The sequence below is a fragment of the Carcharodon carcharias genome, chromosome 21 (assembly GCF_017639515.1).
Source record: "Carcharodon carcharias isolate sCarCar2 chromosome 21, sCarCar2.pri, whole genome shotgun sequence".
NCBI classification, from domain to species: Eukaryota; Metazoa; Chordata; class Chondrichthyes; order Lamniformes; family Lamnidae; genus Carcharodon; species Carcharodon carcharias.
In genome coordinates, this window is record NC_054487.1 from 64,161,518 (window position 1) to 64,180,282 (window position 18,765).

The 18,765-nt window shown below is 44.2% G+C and overlaps 1 protein-coding gene across 1 annotated transcript in view; it reads right to left on the minus strand.

The window, feature by feature from the left end:
- Positions 1 to 18,765, minus strand: part of ppfia2 (PTPRF interacting protein alpha 2) — a 647,479-nt gene that overhangs the window by 97,216 nt on the left and 531,498 nt on the right. Inside the window, exon 24 of the mRNA XM_041215777.1 lies at positions 11,439 to 11,520. Coding sequence (XP_041071711.1) covers positions 11,439 to 11,520 — 82 coding nt within the window. The remainder of the gene's footprint in view (positions 1 to 11,438; positions 11,521 to 18,765) is intronic.

The following is an 18,765-nucleotide window of genomic DNA, read 5'->3' on the forward strand; positions in this document are numbered from 1 at the left end:
GAATAAATAATTTTTTTTTGTTTTGAATATTAGGTACTTTTAAACATATCAAATGAAGAGTTAATTACTCTAATGGGGACATAATTGCTTGTATTGGTTAAGTTGGGCATAACTGAAAATGCCACACAATGATTGGAAATAATGTTGGGAAAGATTATAGAGACAATCGGAGGAGTGATGATAAGAAAGAATTGGAGTCGAATGTATAGCTTGAGCCAGTCGAAATCACTGTTACTCAGACTGAAAATAGAAACAGATAAAGGGGTAGAAAAGCATGCTGTCGAGACTATGTAGCAAATTGTGATTAAAATGTGATGATCTATTGACTGTTCGAGGCTATGTAACAAGTTTTATTAAATTATAATGACACACTGAGTGTGGATTGTGCAAATTTGAGCAATCAGGGACTGACTGGTGGACTTTTACTGAATATGGTGAATCAGGATTTGAGAGAAAGATAAAAGGAACAGATCAGAAGGGGTTCCTTGCAGGGATTTGAAGAAGCCAAAGGAAGAGAAAAGAGAAGAGGAGTCACAAGCCATCTAGCATCAGTGGGAGGTAAGAATCATCTGAACAAGGACATCGATTGCCTTGATTTGTTAAGTATAACTTCTGTTACTTAATAAAATTACCCTGATATCATTGGATCAAGTGTCTTCTTGTCCAAGTTTATTCTCTGGTTCCTGAACCTTGTACAGCTGTGCCTTGTAGATGGTGAGTAGGTTTTGGAGGGTCAGAAAGTAAGGCATTCACCACAGAATGTCCAGCCTCAGATTTGCCACAGACTTATATGGCTGGTCCAGTTGGGTTTTTGGCCAGTGGTAACCTCGTTGTTGATGGTGGGGGATTCAATATTAGTAATGCCATTGTATGTCAAAGGGACGTGATTCAAATTTATCTTTTGTTGGAAATGGTTATTCTCTAGCATTCTGTGGCGTCTAGCAAGTGGCAAGAATGTAACTTGCCACTTATCAGCCCAGGCCTGAATGTTATCTAGGTCTTGCTGCATGAAGGGCACACGGTGCTTCATGAAATGATGAATTGCAAATGGAACTGAACACTGCAATTATCAGCAAATATCTCCATTTCTGACTTTATAATGGAGGGAAGTGCACTGATGAAGCAGCTGAAGATGGTGGGTTTAGTACTGTCCTCAGGAACCTCTGTAACATGTCCTGGGGCTGAGATGATTGGCTTCCAACAACCACAGCAATCTATCATTATGCTAGGTATGGTTCTAACCGATGAAGATTTTTTCCATCTGATTCCGACTGACTTCAATTTTATTAGGGTCCCTTAATGCCACACTTTGTCAAATGCTACCTTTATATCAAGGGCAGTTACGCACATCTCACTTCTGAAATTCAGCTCTTTTGTCCATGTTTGCACCAATGATGTCTGGAGCTAAGTCGTCCTGATGGAACTTAAACTAAGCATCAGTGAGCAAATCATTGGAAAGTAAGTTCTGCCTCTGATAAAACCCAAAATCTGCAGGTATGTTATGGTCATGTTTGAAATTTTTAACAATTTTATTTCCCACCTGTTTTGGGGCTTAATTTGGGGTTAATATTATTCACAAGGTCAGAATAAAGTTTTGGATGAGAAAAATTCTTTGGTCCATTTAATCTTATCCTTCCAGAATGCCCATCTTACTATCTTCCATCTTCCCATTAAAGCATTGAATTGTTTCTTAAATGAGTCCATTGTTCCGACTCCAATTACTCTCCTTGGCAACCCCGCTTAGCTGTTAGTTACTCACTGTGTCAAGACGATTCCTGGTGTAGGATTCTGCTATGGGGTCAGGAACCCAACATCAGAAACATTTCCGGGTTCTGACCCCACAATGGGGCTGGGGGTTTTGGGAAAGTAGACACAGCTGGTGATTTTGGCAGATCTGTGCTGCTAACTGGCTAGAGGGCAGGTGTGGTATCCAATTAGTGACAGAAGACATGGTGGAGGTGGCACTTGTGAAAGGCAGGCCTGATTTAAAGGCATGATGGCAGCCATTATTATGGCATCCATTTTGCACTTCAATAGAAACCTAAGGTCCACAGGAGGAATGGCAGAGTCTTGGCATTCAGGGCATGGCTTCCCCATGGTTTTCTGATGCAACCCTGGAGGATCTGTTGGAGGCAGTAAGAGAGAGGTGAGGGGTCTTGTTCGTAAAGGGTGACAAAAGGAGGCCACCCAGACAAACTAAACAGGCTTATCTGGAAGTGGCAGAAATTGTCAGCTACCAAAATATTGTCTGGAGGACCTGGGTGCTCTGGCAAGGTGGTTGCAACACAAGACCCAGATGACAGGTCTCCAACTCTGTAACCACCAGCAGACACAACAGCTGAGCAGCCTGAGTCTACCTGCTCTTGAAAATGAGAGAAACCGTGTGCCCAGGATTACTACTGACTTGTCAGCGAGGCTCAGAGCCTTAGGGCTGTTGAAGACCTGGTAGCACTGACGCATGTAGCTTCTTATTTAAAAGAGCAGTTAGCATTGTTGGAAGAGGCCTGCAGTGCCTGCAGAAGAGGGTGCAGAATTCACTAGAGTGATGTGCACATTATCCTCAGCTTGCCACCTCACAGCCATGGAGAAGGGTGTAATGGAAATACCCAGGGTGGCCCCCATGATCAGATCAGAGATAGAGAGTTGGGACAACTTGGAGAAAAGGGTAAAGGGATATTGAATTCTGTAGATGAAGGGGATGGAGTGCACTTCTATTCATCCTAGAGCTTGCCAATGCCTTAACTGAATTCTGAAGACTCAGCTCTGCAGAAGCTTCTGCTGTCACAGGTGAGTTCTCATGAATTTCTTCTTGTGTCTCCCATTGGGCCAGTCATGGTGAGAATGACAGTGCAGAAGCATCACTGGGAGGCCTCTCAAGAAACAGAACTAGCTGAGCCAGCATCATCACATCATCTCCACCAGCGCAGATACACTCACACTGGTGAGTATTTGTATGTGGTTAGAAAGGCTGGCACTGGGTACTAGAAAGAAGGAGGAAGTGAGCGAGGAAGAGGCATCTGTAAGCTAGATCCCCCCTTCGAGAATGGAGAAAACACAGCCATTCCAAGCTGACCACAGAGGCACAGCATTTGGAATCTTTGATCAGCTGCATGAGGTGTTTACCCAATAGTCGGAGTTCCCAGAGGCAGTGCAGGGTCATGGCTGAAGTCCATTTAGCTCCTGTGCGCTACCCCGGCTCAGGGTTTTGAATGCTTGAGCTGCTCCATTGAGAGCGTGGCCAAACTCATGAGAACTGTATGCAGTTGAGTAGATCTGAGTTGGTGCAGGAACAGTGCATTGACATGCACAGAATGCATGCAATGTTCTGCAGCACTGACTGAAAAGTGGCACTGATGGTACAAAAATGCACAGCATAGATCTCAGTTGTGTCCCCTCTAGCAATCCAGAGTGCCATCAAAGGGCTGAGGTAGTCACCAAGAAAGGTGAGGAAGCCACTCCTTGTGGGGCACCATCATCATCATCATCTCAGCATCCTTGGCCTTTCTGACTGAGGGACCATATCTGTGATGGAGGCTTCCCCTGCATTTTTTATTTCTTTTCACAGGATGTGGGCATCGCGAGCTAGAGAGGAAGAGGTAGCTTGTCAGGAAGATATAATAATTCTTTTAATGTTATTGGAATTTATTGTAAAATAGTGGTATCTGTGTCTGTATATGTGCGTGTGTGTGACTTAATTAGATTAAAGCCTGAAGGCTTAGTCTGAAGGTTTTGATGTTTCAGGAGATGAACTAGGTTTGAAATGTTAAGTATGTAAACATAGGTGTGAAAGAACATTTGCATTTTTAAATAAACCAGACTAGATTGTTTTCAAAGGAGGAGTGAAATGTGTCACCTAGCCAGGTGAAGTTTAGAAATTGTGTTTATTTTTCCCAAAGATTACTGGTAAAATGGATACTACGCTAATTTTTTACAATCAGGAAGGTGAAGCCAAAGAGATACTGGAACAATGAGTATTTGCATTCAAATGGGAAAATATGTATAAAAGAGCGAAGGCTGTGTACAAGATCTTACAAGTGTGAAAAGTCTTCAGCCTCAAGCTGCTGTTTACAAAGAACTGAAGTTAAGGAGATTCACTTTGAATTCGACTGTCCAGGGTATTGTCTTTCTTTGTCTGGGTCTTTTAAAATCTATGGCCAGAATATTGCTGTCAGCGTGCAGCAGTGGGCCTGACACGCTGATGTGCAAAATGACCCGTGATGATGTCGGGTGTGCATTCCGATGTCAACGTGCATCATTTAGATATTTCATTCAGTGGGTGTGCATCAGAGGCGTGGCACTCCATGAGGGCTTCCAACAGATCTTCATGATGTTTCCCGCCTTCTCCTCATTCTCTATGATGAGTTGGATATCCAAATCCAGAGGTTTGTCATCTGACTCAGACCTCACAGACACCTCTTCTCCAGCAGTCCTCTGAGCACCAGGAAGCTCAACTGAATCTGCCATCTCCTGCTGTGGACACCTGTCCGTGTGGTGACCACAAAATTGTGAACCCAAGCCTGCTCTAAATCTAGGTCCCACATAGGTGTGTGTATCTGCATTGGTAGAGGGTGTGGGTAAGCGCTGTGACGCGTCTTCCAGGCTGCTTATTTCTAGCTCTTTAACGGAGGAGGAATCCTCTTGGCTGGAGGTGAGGACATGGATGGAGCAGAGGTACTAACTGGCTGAGGGTGTTGGTCGCTTGGCAGAGCTCCCTGTGAACCAAAATAGAGATAATCAGTGCATGTCAGCAGAGTCAGGAGAGAGAGCACTCACAGTTGCATTGAGGGAGGGATGATGTGGTGCAGGATCCTCATAAGGGTGTTCACTGCCGACCTCACTGTCGCCACAGGCACAGTCCACATCCTCACCAGTCAGCGCGATGGCACGCTCGTCAAAGCAAGTGAGGGGCCTAATGTGGACCACTCCATCCCATCTGGTCTGGGACCTCTCCCTGCTGTTGTGAGCCAGCTTCTCCTGCATGAAAGCAGATGGAGAGCGTGTGAGCAGGACATATGGCACTGCATGGAATGTTTGTGTGGTCAGTGGAGAAATGGATGGGATGAGGACGTGAGCTGCAGAGGGTGAGCTTGAGTAGGATGTGAGGGTGTGTGTGAGAGTTAATGGTGATGTCCCTTGAGGTGTGTGATCCCTGTGAATGTGTGATGGGTTTGTGAATGTGTGAGTTGAGAGTGATGAGGAGGGTGGTGAGAAGAGTGACCACTGCTGGCCACTGCTGCCACCATCTTCTATGCTGGATTGGTGACCTTGCATGCTAGTCTTTGCCTAGAGCGGGGGTAGAGGACATCACGGCGGGCCTCCACTGCATTCAAAAAGGTGCTCGAGGGATGTGTCATTAAACCGGGGAGCTGCAATCTTCTTGCCATTTGGGGCCATGTCTTCTTTGCTGCAGTCTGGGCTGGAAGCACTGAGAGGTGTGCATGCAGTTGCACTTTAAGTATGGTGCCCGGCGTGATGAAGCGGCAAGTTGATGGCAAGGCAGGCGATTGAGAGCCTGTCCACCATTGAAGTGGTGTGTTTTCTGGAAATGCATAATTAATGAAGCGGGATTGGGTTGATGTGGTGTGAAAAGCTGCCTTTGTGGCCGGCGGGTTAACATCCTTTTTCCTGCCCACTATTGCACTTAAGTGCAAATTTGGGATGATTCCGCCCATAGTTTTGTGTAATTTGAAAGGAAACTATTCTGCATTGAGATTATAATTCCAGGTAATTTATAAATGCCAGGAACATGGTTTTGCATATGCATGAGATAATTCTATGCATAATTATACGAATTAACTCTGAATTTGTTTGGATTTTTAAAGATAGAACCATAGAACCATAGAACACTACAGCACAGAAAAACAGGCCATTCAGCCCTTCAAGTCTGTGCCGAAATATTATTCCGCTAGTCCCATTGACCTGCAACTAGTCCATAACACTTCAGACCTCTCCCATCCATGTATCTATCTAATTTATTTTTAAAACTTAAGAGTGAGCCCACATTTACCACGTCAGACGGTAGCTCGTTCCACACTCTCACCACTCTCTGAGTGAAGAAGTTCCCCCTAATGTTCCCCCTAAACCTTTCCCCTTTCACCCTAAAGCCATGTCCTCTCATGTTTATTTCTCCTAATCTAAGTGGAAAGAGCCTACTCGCATTTACTCTGTCTATACCCCTCATAATTTTGTAAACTTCTATCATATCTCCCCTCATTCTTCTACGCTCCAAGGAATAAAGTCCTCACCTGTTTAATTTTTCCCTGTAACTCAACTCCTTAAGACCCAGCCACATCCTAGTAAATCTTCTCTGCACTCTTTCAATCTTAATGATATCCTTCCTGTAGTTAGGCGACCAGAACTGCACACAATACTCCAAAGTTGGCCTCACCAATGTCTTATACAACCTCACCATAACATCCCAACTCCTATATTCAATACTTTGATTTATGAAGGTCAGTATGCCAAAAGCTTTCTTTACAACCTTGTCTACCTGTGACGCCACTTTCAGGGAACTATGTATCTGAACTCCCAGATCCCTTTGTTCCTCCACACTCCTCAGTGCCCCACCATTTACTGTGTACGTCCTACCTTGGTTTGACTTTGCAAAATGTAACATCTCACACTTTTCCACATTAAATTCCATCTGCCATTTTCTGGCCCATTTTTCCAGTTGGTCCAGATCTCTCTGCAAGCTTTGAAAGCCTTTTTCGCTGTCCACAACGCCTCCAATCTTAGTGTCATTAGCAAACTCGCTGATCCAATTCACCACATTATCATCCAGATCATTGATATAGACAACAAACAACAAAGGTCCTAGCACAGATCCCTGAGGCACACCAGACCTCCAGTTTGAGAAGCAATCATCCACTCTCTGTCTTCTCCCACACAGCCAATTTCGAATCCAATTTACAACCTCTCCATGGATACCAATTGTCTGAACCTTCTGAACTAACCTCCCATGTGGGACCTTGTCAAAGGCCTTACTAAAGTCCATGTAGACAACATCCACAGCCTTTCCTTCATCTACTTTCTTGGTAACCTCCTCGAAAAACTCTACAAGGTTCGTTAAACATGACCTACCATGCACAAAGCCATGCTGACTATCCTTAATCAGCCCTTGGCTGTCCAAATAATTATATATCCGATCTCTCAGAACACCTTCCAATAATTTACCTACTACTGACGTCAGGCTCACTGGCCTGTAATTACCTGGTTTACTTTTGGAGCCTTTTTTAAACAATGGAACAACATGAGATACCCTCCAATCCTCCGGCACCTCACCCGTGGCTAAGGACATTTTAAATATTTCTGCCAGGGCCCCTGCAATTTCTACACTAGTCTCCCTCAAGGTCCGAGGGAATATGATATCAGGCCCGGGGGATTTATCTACCTTTATTCGCTGTAAGGCAGCAAGCACCTCCTTCTCTTTAATCTCTATATGTTCCATGAAACTACTGCTTGTTTCCCTTCCTTCCTTATACACTATGCCAGTTTCCTGAGTAAATACTGATGCAGAAAAACTGTTTAAGATCTCCCCCATCTCGTGAGGCTCCACTCTGATCTTCAAGGGAACCAATTGTGTCCCTTACTATCCTGTTACTCTTAATATACTTGTAGAAACCCTTCAGGTTTACCTTCACATCATCTGCCAAAGCAACCTTATGTCTTCTTTTTGCCTTCCTGATTTCCTTTTTTAGTATTTTTTTACATTTTCTGTACTCTACAAGTATCTCATTTGCTTCTTGTTGCCTATACCTGCTATACACATCTCTCTTCTTCTTAACTAGATCGCCAATATCTCTTGAAAACCAAGGTTCTCTATGCCTGTTAACTTTGCCTTTAATCCTGACAGGAACATGAAAACTCTGCACTCTCAAAATTTCGCCTTTGAATGCCTTCCACTTACTGAACACATCCTTGCCAGAAAACAACTTATGCCAATCCACTCTTCCTAGATCCTTTCTCATTTCCAAAAAATTGGCCTTTCTCCAATTTAAAATCTCAACTCAAGGACCAGACCTATCCTCATCCATAATTAGCTTAAAACTAATGACATTGTGGTCACTGGACCCAAAATGTTCACCTACACATACTTCTGTCACCTGACCTGTCTGGTTCCCTAATAGGAGATCAAGTATTGCATCCTCTCTCGTTGGCATCTCTATATATTGATTTAAAAAACTTTCCTGAACACATTTGACAAACTCCAGCCATCCAGCTCTTTTACAGTATGGGAATCCCAGTCAATATGTGGAAAGTTAAAATCTCCTACTATCACAACTTTCTGTTTCTTACATCGGTCTGCTATTTCTCTACAGATTTGCTCCTCCAATTCTCTCTGTCTATTGGGCGGTCTATAATACAACCCTATTAGTGTGGTCACACCTTTCCCATTCCTCAGCTCCACCCATATGGCTTCTGTAGACAAGCCCTCCGGGCCGTCCTGCTTACGCACAGCTGTGATATTTTCCCTGACTAGTAATGCCAGTCCTCCCCCTTTCATCCCTCCCCCTCTATCACATCTGAAACAAAGGAACCCCGGAACATTGAGCTGCCAGTCCTGCCCCTCCTGCAACCAAGTCTCACTAATAGCAATAATGTCGTAATCCCACGTGCCAATCCACGCCCTAAGCTCATTTGCCTTTCCGACAATACTCCTTGCATTGAAATAGATGCACCTGAGAGCATTTCTATCATGTACGGACCCTTGATTTCTGTCTGTACATGCATTCCTCACTTGACCTTTATCCTCCTCCACCTCACTATCTGCTCTAACACTCTGGTTCCCCTCCCACTGCAAATCTAGTTTAAATGTCCCGGAGCAGCACTAGCAAACCTACCCGCAAGGATGTTAGTCCCCCTCCAGTTCAGGTGCAAACCATCCCGTCGGAACAGGTCCCACCTTTCCTGGAACAGAGCCCAATTGTCAAGAAACATGAAGTCCTCCCTCCTGCACCATCTCCTTAGCCAGGTATTTAGCTGCATTATCCTCCTATTTCTAGCCTCACTAGCACGTGGCACGGGTAGCACTCCTGAGATTGTAACCCTGGAGGTTCTGTCCTTCAACTTAGCACCTAACTCCCTAAACTCTCTTTGCAGGACCTCCTCCTCCTTCCTATCCACGTCATTGGTCCCTACATAGACCATGATATCTGGCCGCTCACTCTCCCTCCTGAGAATACTGAGAACTCGATCCGAGATATCGCGGACCCTGATGCACTGCACGTTTTAATAAAAAAAGACAAGATTATTGAAAAAACTGTTCTGTTATACACAAGTCTTAACAATTTCAATACCAGAAAAGAATGGATATTGTAGATAAAGAAATCATTATCAGGTCAGTCTCTTTTATATTGTGCAGGGATCTTATCAAGAAGCCCAAAGGGAGAGCAGAGCAGTTAAATTCCAAGAAGCTGCAGCTATGTAAATAAAGTGGGAGAGAGGGTATTCAGCTTTCCTGCCTCATTTTGCTTTCCCAATGTCAGGCTGCTGCCTAGAAAATGTAGGCCTTAGTTCCTGCACCCAGACCCACTTAGATGGGAGGTTGAGCAAGGGGCAGAAGCCAGGAAAAAGGTCAGTATCTTTTCCTTTTATGTACTGGATATCGCCTTTGATCTAGAGGCCATGGCCATTACCACTGTTGAAGGCCTGAGAGGTTTGACATCCTCATTTGCAAGTCCTAGGTCATGCCAGATGGTGGGCTTGTGCTGGAAATGCACACCACCTGGCTTACACTTGGGATTGGGGCTGGAGGTGTGGGTGTTAAAAGAGAGGATGCAATTATGCTTCAAGAAGTAAATCAGCCTGATCAATTGATTGGAGTGTTAAACGTAACAACAAAAACCTTTTACAACATTTGGGAATCAAAGCCTTATGATTAATGTATATTACATTAAAAATGTGTTATGTTATGAACAATGGATAATTTTTAAGTTGGATATATATGTAATATTTGTCTGTTAAGAAAGGTAAAATAGTTTCAGTTTCATTTAGGTTGTTTGTGAGCCTTGGTGCCTGGGAGTCTGGATAGACTCCTGACTAAAAGGTCAGCGCTTTTGGGTTTGGTTGTATATATATATATATATATATATGCATTTTAATGAGGTTTTACAATCTCTGAAGTTAAGGAAATGTGTTAAATGGGGTTGAAAACTCAGTAAAATATGGGAAAACAGGAAATCTTTACTGTTGCCTAGCAACAGTGATCCAGTGACAAGGACACAGAAAAACAGAAGTAGAGAGGGAGTGTTCAATGTTTGTGTCAGAGAGAGAAGACTGAGATTTTCTAAGCTCTCTGAGAAGAAAAACTGCAAGGCTAGTTGGACAATGGTTAACTGGATAATCAATTATAGAACTCAGTTAAATGATCAGTTTAGCAGAGCTGTTACTGGAAGACCTGAGTTTAGGGAATTTATTTGTTGGCAGTTTGCGGTTGAAGAATCCGCGAATTAGAGTGAAGTTTTGGGTGTCTCGGGAGAGCTATGATTTGGGTGAGAAACATCAAGTGAATGCTCAGGAATCCACTGGAAGAAAACTGTTTGCAACTGTGCCAGTCCCAAGTGAGAAGCCTTTGTGTCAAGCTAGTGGTAACTCTTCACTGGTTTGTGTGTCTGTAAAGATATTTCTGCGGTAAAGGAATAGTGGGAATTTGGATCATCTTCTTGTGTTTGCATTGAGACCTTTCCAATCTTTTTGTCTGGCATAATATAGTTCACTTTTCTTGTTTTAATAAATATTCTTTGTATTAAAAGTAATCAGCAGAGTTCTGTGAATTTGTCCAGTAACTTTCCTCCATGGTTTCTAAAAAAATAGAATTTAGGATTTATCAAGCCAGGTTTTATTCTGGGATCTGACTTGTTCAATATTAACAGCAGCTGGGATTGTAACAGTTAGTAAAAGCTAGTCATTCTGTAATGAAGTAGTATTGTTTTGTGTTAGCAGAATATATAGCAACAAAGGTAAAATAACTAAAATAAATGATAAAACAGTAGATTCTTTTTGAATAAAATTGATTTTGTAGTTGTTCTCCAGGAGAAATAATCTGTTGCAATAATTTTATGAATTTGCATTTCCAGGTTGGAGCCTCACAAGTTGGGAGTGCATATTGAGAACTTGATTTCAGCCCCCACATGATTTTCAATTAATTTATCTTGGGGGGAAGTGGGGGTGGTGGGGGCAGAGCAGAGGCATTTAAGCAAATCATGAATTTGTGCTCTGGGTAGGCAATGCTTATTGCTGGGGTGAAAATTCATAAAATTACCCTGGAATGTCAATAAGCTTAAATAATGAAAAGTTATTCTATTATGTAAAGCTTTTTTTATTTTGAATTATTGTTTAGCTGACAATAAATAGCACTTATTGTTCATGCACATTTCTCAGATCATTTGTTAGTGTACTGCTTTTATTCAGAAATGAAAGGGTTAAAAATGCAATTCTACCTCAAGCCATGCGACTACTGTTGGTCCATCCCATTGTGCAAATGGCAAACCTTTTCTCCGGGCTTCTTCTAATAGTTCATGCCTGTGAAGAACACCAAATCATACAGACATTTTGAAATTGGCACTGCCTTATACTTGACTGTTCTTTGCTGCCTGACTTAGGCATGGTTCTTAAATCAATCGAAGAAAGACTGAGCGTGAAATCTGTCTTCAGCAATAGCGCAAAATGGGAAATAACAGAATGGCAATGTGTTTTACATGCTGTCTGATTCTCTTTTGCATGGGGAAAAATTTCGGAAAAGTGTAAAGACTTCCTAATCATTATCTGAAGACTAATTTCATCTCATTTGTGTTTAAACAGCATGCTTCATGCCGCCAGGTCATCCCAAAGCAGCTACTCGATTCTTCTTGAAGAGTAGTCACTATCATAATGTGGGCAAAAATGGCAGCCAATTTGCACTCAGTGACATCTCACAAACAGCAAATGATCAATTAATTTATTCTTGATGTCGCTGGTTGAGGGCAATCTTTTGGCCAGAACAATGGTAGAACTCCATGCTCTTCCTTAAATGGTGCCATGGGATCCCTTGTATCCAACTGAACGGGCAGGTGATGTGTTCCAAAATTTCATTTAAAATAAGTTAGCTCCAATGCACAACGCATTTCCAATGTACCAAAGTCATGTAGATTATCTGCAAAAGTGGGACTGGAAACTAAAAAATCTAATTGAAAGATTAGAGTGCTACCAAGTGACCCAGTTGAATGCCATTGCAAGACCAACATGATTAATGTGTCATTGTAGTACTTATGAGTATACAGGTATAGATATTAAATTATATTGCTGTAAGACAAGGTTCTAGTGCACAGGAACAGTTTGTGATAATAATACTCCATAAATCAATCACACAATATGAAAATGTTTTATCTGCTTTTGTGCAAAGTGCTTAACTCCTAGCAAAGGCATTATAATTTCAACTCTTCTGCTTTGTCGTTCTGATTGTTGTTTTATAATGTTAGAAGTAACCCTTTTCCTTGATTGAGTTGGAGGTCATGTAAAAATAACTGCTTGGAAATCTAGGCTTTAGTCTTGACTACAATTTGAATTTTGGTGGCCTTACCAAGTAAATTTCTTTATTTCCTGGCTATGGCTAGATGGAGCTTGCAATTACATTTGGGACTTTTCCCCAACACATTTTGCTTGTGCTCATTGCTGAACAGGAACAACATTCAGAAGCAGAACTAGTTTTTTTTAAATATGAATCTTTATACTTGCTATACAAGTGTTAGCTTGCATGTGCTCTATAATTCACTCCTACTTGGGTCAACTGGGACATCCTCCATGGCTTGAATCTTACATTCATCGGGCGCACGTGATCAGCAGGCCTGGAAGCGGACACAAAATGTGCTTCTGCCTGACAGCAGCCCCCGAATGCAATTTCACACTGGCTGGCCACTTAAAACTAATGATCAGATATTTTCTATAAATTAATATTGAAATCAAATAATACAACAGTATTCTGAATTAACACAGAGCTTAAAACAACAAAATTAGAATCAGATAAAGATCTTAAATATAATTTTGAGAATGTAAATGGTAAGTTATAACATTTTGGATGAGACAATGAGATTCATCACTTGGAAAGAAATGCTGTATGTGAATAATAGTTCATCTATGGATTCCAGATCAGTCACCTACACACTTTGAACAAATCATGATAAATGAAATACTTTAAGATTTCTGGAGAGTTAGATAAAACACTGTATAAATATAAGTTCTCCTCCTTTTCCTGCCAGAATTAAAAATTATGGGGCAACGTCGAATTACTTATGCAGTTCAAAATCCCCTAAAATCAGAGCTGTTAATCATGCATGACTGAAGACATACTAAAAAACTATTGTATAGGATGCTAGTGAGTTTTAATTATGCATTAATGTCACGCTTGATTAGCACTGAGAACAAAAACTCTTTGGGCAGAATTTTGCTGTTGGCGAGCAGGGGGCGGGGCCCGCTCGCCGATGCGTAAAGTGACGCAGGATGACGTCGGGGGGAGCCCCCAACATCATCCCACCCCATTTAAATTTTCAGGAAGGCAGGGGCACAGCCAAATCAGCTGTGGGCCCGCTGACCTGTCAAAGGCCAATTGAGGCCATTGACAGGATCATTAAAACAATTAAAGGACCTGCACGTCCAACCTTAAGGTTGGTGGGCAGGCCGGGAGCCCGGCTGGCAATAGAAAAAACATGAAACCTCATCCAGAGGTGGGATAAGGTTTTATGCAGGGTTTTAAACATTTTAATAAAGCTAGTATGTATATTATGAACATGTCCCATCTCGTGTGACATTGTCACATGAGGGGGACATGTTAGGGAATTTCTTTTTCTATTTTTAACACTTTTCAGAGTGTAAGTGATTTCCCTGAGGCAGCACTTAGCGTCAGGGAGATGTGTGCTCTTTAGTGCGCATGCGCAAAAGAGCTCACTCTCGCTTTTAGGGAATCCCCCCCCACAACCCGCACAGGAAGCACATAGCACTTCCCGCCGGATGTTACGTTGGGTGGGCCTTAAATGGCTTGCCCACATAAAATGGCGGTGGGGGCCTGCTTCTCTGGTGGGGATCAGCTTCCTGCCTGCTAGAGATTGGGTCGGGCCTGTCTGCCCAACAGGCAGAAAATTCTGCCCTATGTCTTGATTCATTACCACAAATAACTTAGTTATTAGGATGTTGTCTTTTAGACAATGTACCTCAAGTTTCCATTTTGAAATTGATAAGGAAAGACAACATCCATGTCAACTTCAGCTACTTCAAAACAATGTGAAATAACATGCTGAAAACTCTCTGGGGGATTCATAACTACATGTTTTACACCTGAAAAATAGATGCCTTGCAGCTAAATCAGGGAAGACGGGAGTGAGTTGTTTCAGTTGCCCAAAAAACACTCATAAGTTTGCTTGATGCAATATTCAAGTGTGACTGTAAATGGGCAAGTAAAGACTGGAGGAACATTACTTAAATATGGAAATAAGCATCCTATGCAAGTTCCACAGGGATCAGTGCTTGGTTCTCAATAATTTACAATCTATACTAATGACCTGGATGAAGGGACCAAAGCTAACTTTGCTGACATTACAAAAAGAGGTGGGATTGCAAGTTGTAAGATGGACACAAAGGGCTGGATGTTACCATGCCTTTGGGGATGAGCTGTGACGTGGAAAGGCTGGCAAGATGGTGGTGGAAGGTGGTGGATGGCGCACCTATTGTCTTTCAGCCACTAAAGCATTTTGGGTCTCAGAAGGCCCACCCATCCAGAGCTAACTGAGCTAGCTAGAGGGTCAATTAAGGGCCTCTTTATGCCTCCCCAGCATTCAACCAGCAGTGGTTAACCAGGGAAACATTGGCAGCCTCCTGGCAGGCTCCAGTGAGGGGGCCCTCATGTTTGGCCAAAGAGGAGGTTTTGGGGAACAATGATTATCGCTACAGCAACAGTACCACCTGTCCTTACCATGATACCCTCCCCACCTCCCCCCCGCATTCCCCTCCACCCCTTGCCAGGGCCTACCTAACTGGTCTCAGCATCCCCGGACCTCAATACCTAGCTGTGAGAGTGTACAGCCGTTGATGCATCCTCTTCCTTCAGGGGCAGGCCCAGCAGTGGCCACCACTCCTGGAGGCGCTGCTGAGTTGCTGACCCTATGATAGGCTGGCAGCTCTTGGGGACAGGAGCTGTGCTTAATAAGGACAGCGGCTCAGGTGGCAACCAATTAATTTACTGCTGCTGACAAGATATGGCCCCCGGTCCTGTTGACTGCTGAAGTGGGTTTCCTCCAGCATTCAGGCCTGGTGGCAGGACTCCTCCGCCACCATAAAATCCAGCCCAAAGAGTCTGCAGAGGGATTTAGATAGGTTGGTGGGACCACACCTAGAGTACTGCATACAGTTTTGGTCTCCTTATTTAATGAGACGTATATTCAAGGCAAACCCTCCAAAGGATTCTATGAAAGTCAATTCATGGCACCTTGCCCCAAGGACCTGGCTACAGAACTGAACAATAACCTCACATGTGTGATCAAGGTCAGTGAATGCATCTTCAAATGATATCACCTATCCACTACACCACCAACCTGTCACATTCCTCAGTGAACAACGGCCCAGCCAATCACCCATTAGCAATCAGGACCCTCAAACACATAGCAACACACTGACACTTCGCTCTCTCTCTTGGCCTCCTGCAGTGTTCCACTGAAGCTCAATGTAAGCTCGATCTTTTGATTAGGCACTTTATAGCTTTCTGGACGCAAGAGTGAGTCCAGCAATTTCAAACAGTAACTTCTCCTATTTGGTTTCCTTGTGTGGTCTGCTTTTGGTTTCACTCTCTTGTTTTTCTCTCTTTTATTTGCTTTTGGGCAGTAGCTGTTCATCAATCTGCCATTTGCACCTCTTCTGGACACATATTTTATTTCTTGACTTGCCCATTACAACTCCCTTTGGGCTTGCATCACCAACCCTTTTGTCAGGTGATCACTCCTGTCTTTCGTCCTATCACAGACCTTCCCTTTATTTTGCCAGCCTCCTCATTTTTCACTTGCTTAAAAACTATTACGTTTCTAACATTTCCTAGTTCCAATGAAAAGTCATAAAACTGAAATGTCAATTCTGTTTCTATCTCCACAGATGCTGCCTGACCAACTGGGTATTTCCAATATTTTCTCTTTTATAACCCCCGAGACCCAACCTGTCAGCCAGTTCTGCAAAACAGCTGGCTGATTATCTGTCCATCCATTTAACATCTGCAGCTCAGTAGCGCATCTGCTTCTTTAAAAATGCTGCAACAGAAATAGTGCACATTTACATAGTGCCTTTAATGTAGAAAAATATCCCAAAGCATTTAATAGAGACATCAAGGCAACTGATGCCAAACAATAGACAGGGGGCAGAATTTAGCCCATGTTGGGCAGGCTCGGGCGGGGTGGGTGGGAAAGCCGACCACCGATCACAATCGGGGCCGGGCCACGATTTCATACTGGCAGGCAGGTTAAGGCCCGCCCACCATGAAACATGAGCAGCAGCGCTCAGCGCGCTGCCTGTGCAGGTGGTGGGGGGGGGGGGAGTGTGAGCGCAAACTTCGTGCATGTGCGCGAGTGCGCACTTGCAAATCTCCCTGAGGCACAGAGCTGCCTCAGGATGATGAAGAGTTTCCAGAAAAATAAATAAAGGTTCATAAAATGTGATAAAACATGTCTGCTCATGTGACAGCAGGGACATGTTATTAATTCAATTTTAAAATTTTAATTTTATTTTTATTTGCTTTTGGAAACCTCAGCCCACCCATGGATGAGGATTCCTAGGAAGTACAAAGGCTGCTTGGTGCTTTCTCCAATGAAAAATGTTAGTTAATTAAGATTATAATGGCCTTAACAGGCCTTTTAATTGTTGGCAGGCACACTGCTGATTCCTGCATGTCCCCACCAGCCGAAATATTGCGCGACTTCACGTTGACGTCGGAATGCTTGCCCGATGTCAACTCATGTCACTTTACGCTCAAGCAGGTCGGGTGCACACCTGCCCACTGAGTTATAAATTTTGCCCAAAGATTAGGAGGGGTGACCAAAAATCAAGGTGGGTTTTAAGGAAGATTTTGAAGGAAGAGAACAGTTGGATAGGTATTTCAGGGAATGAGACCCAGATACCTCAAGGAATGTTGACCATGGCAGCCTGAAGTGGGGTGGATGCACAAGAGATCAGAGTTAGAGCAACAGAGAGTTTGGGATGGGGTATGGCTGTACAGGGATTTAGTGCAGAATTTTGCGGTTGTCGGGCAGGCTCGGCGGGAAGCCGACTGCCACCCATGATCGATGCCAGAAGGTGATTTCACGCTTGTGGGCCAATTAAGGCCCGCCCAGCATGAACGCTAGCTGGAGAACTTCCGACAAGGGGTGAGTGGGGGCGGGGGCCTGTTGTCTACCGGGTCCAATGGTGACCTGGTGGCTGATTCAAAAGTGGCGCAGGGAGCCCCAGGGAGGCTGCCTGTGTTGGAAATGCGACAGCAACATGGCTGAGACCCAGGAAGGTGAACCAATGCGGTTCACCAAAGTGAGGTCGGCGGGGAAGTCGGCCCCACATTTTTCTGATGAATGCCTTGCTGCCCTCCTGGAGGAGGTGGCTGTCAGAAGGGACACTCTTGTCCCCAGAGATGAATGGAGGAGGCCACTGCACCTCACCAAGAAGGCATAGGAGGAGGTGGCAGTCCGGTTGAGCAGCCAAGACGTGGTGCCTGAGCGCAGTGCCGGACACGCTTCAATGACCTGCTGTGCTCAGGAAGGTCGAGTATCGTGTTGGAATGAGTCAGTGTGGAGAAGGGCTGGCCAGGGAGCTCAGTGGTTCTAGGGTCTGAGTGCCAACTGTCAATGATGCCGGAGTTGGCCAAGGGGGTGAGCCCTGGTTGCTTTGACTGAGTACCTTGCGGCTCGAGGGCTATGACTCTGATGTGCCCTGCGAGGTGTTCCTCAGCTGGGGTGGGCCAGGCTGCAGTGGCACTGCAGGTAGAAAGTGGACTAATCAATGCTCCTCTTTCCTTTCAGGAGAAGACATCCCATAACACCATTGAAAGTTCATGGACTGACGGGGGTTCTCCACACCTCCTCATCCTCTCCCGCTATGAGCAGGAGGCCTTGGAGCTTGAGAGGCATCATGCACCTCGGTCAACTGGCCACAGTGAGGCTGGGGTGTTAGAAGAAGGTAAGAATGCAGTACACTGAGACGAGAATTTCGGTTTGTGCAACCATTCTAGTGTAGTCTCTTCACTGACATGAGCCTCAAACCTGGAGTCCCCATTGATAATCGAAAGACGAGTGCACCATGATGCAGATCTCTCCAGGGTGTGATGACTTTAACTAATGACATGTTCTTCTTCTGTCTTTTAGGTTCACCAGCAGGCGTTCGCACTCAGGACACTGAATGCCTACCCCTGACCCTAGAGGACCACCATGATCCAGATGCACCTGCGTCTCACCCGCTCTCTCAAGCAGGCACCAGCACAGATACCAACACCTCGGTGGGTGTTAGATCACCGTCTAGTGAGGACCAGCATCTTTGTAAGGACACTTCATACTCGCTTGAGGTGCAAGTGGAGGCAGAAAGTGCCCAGGGCAGTCAGAGGACTGCTAATGACCTGGACAATGCTCAGTCAAAGGCTGATGATGGGCCTCTGGAGTCGTCCATTAGGCAGCGGATGCTGGCTATCCAATGGGAGGATCTGGCAGAGATCCAAAGGGGTATGCGTGCCATGGTCTCTGTTGTGGAGGAGACCCTGCGGAGCATGACCACTGCATT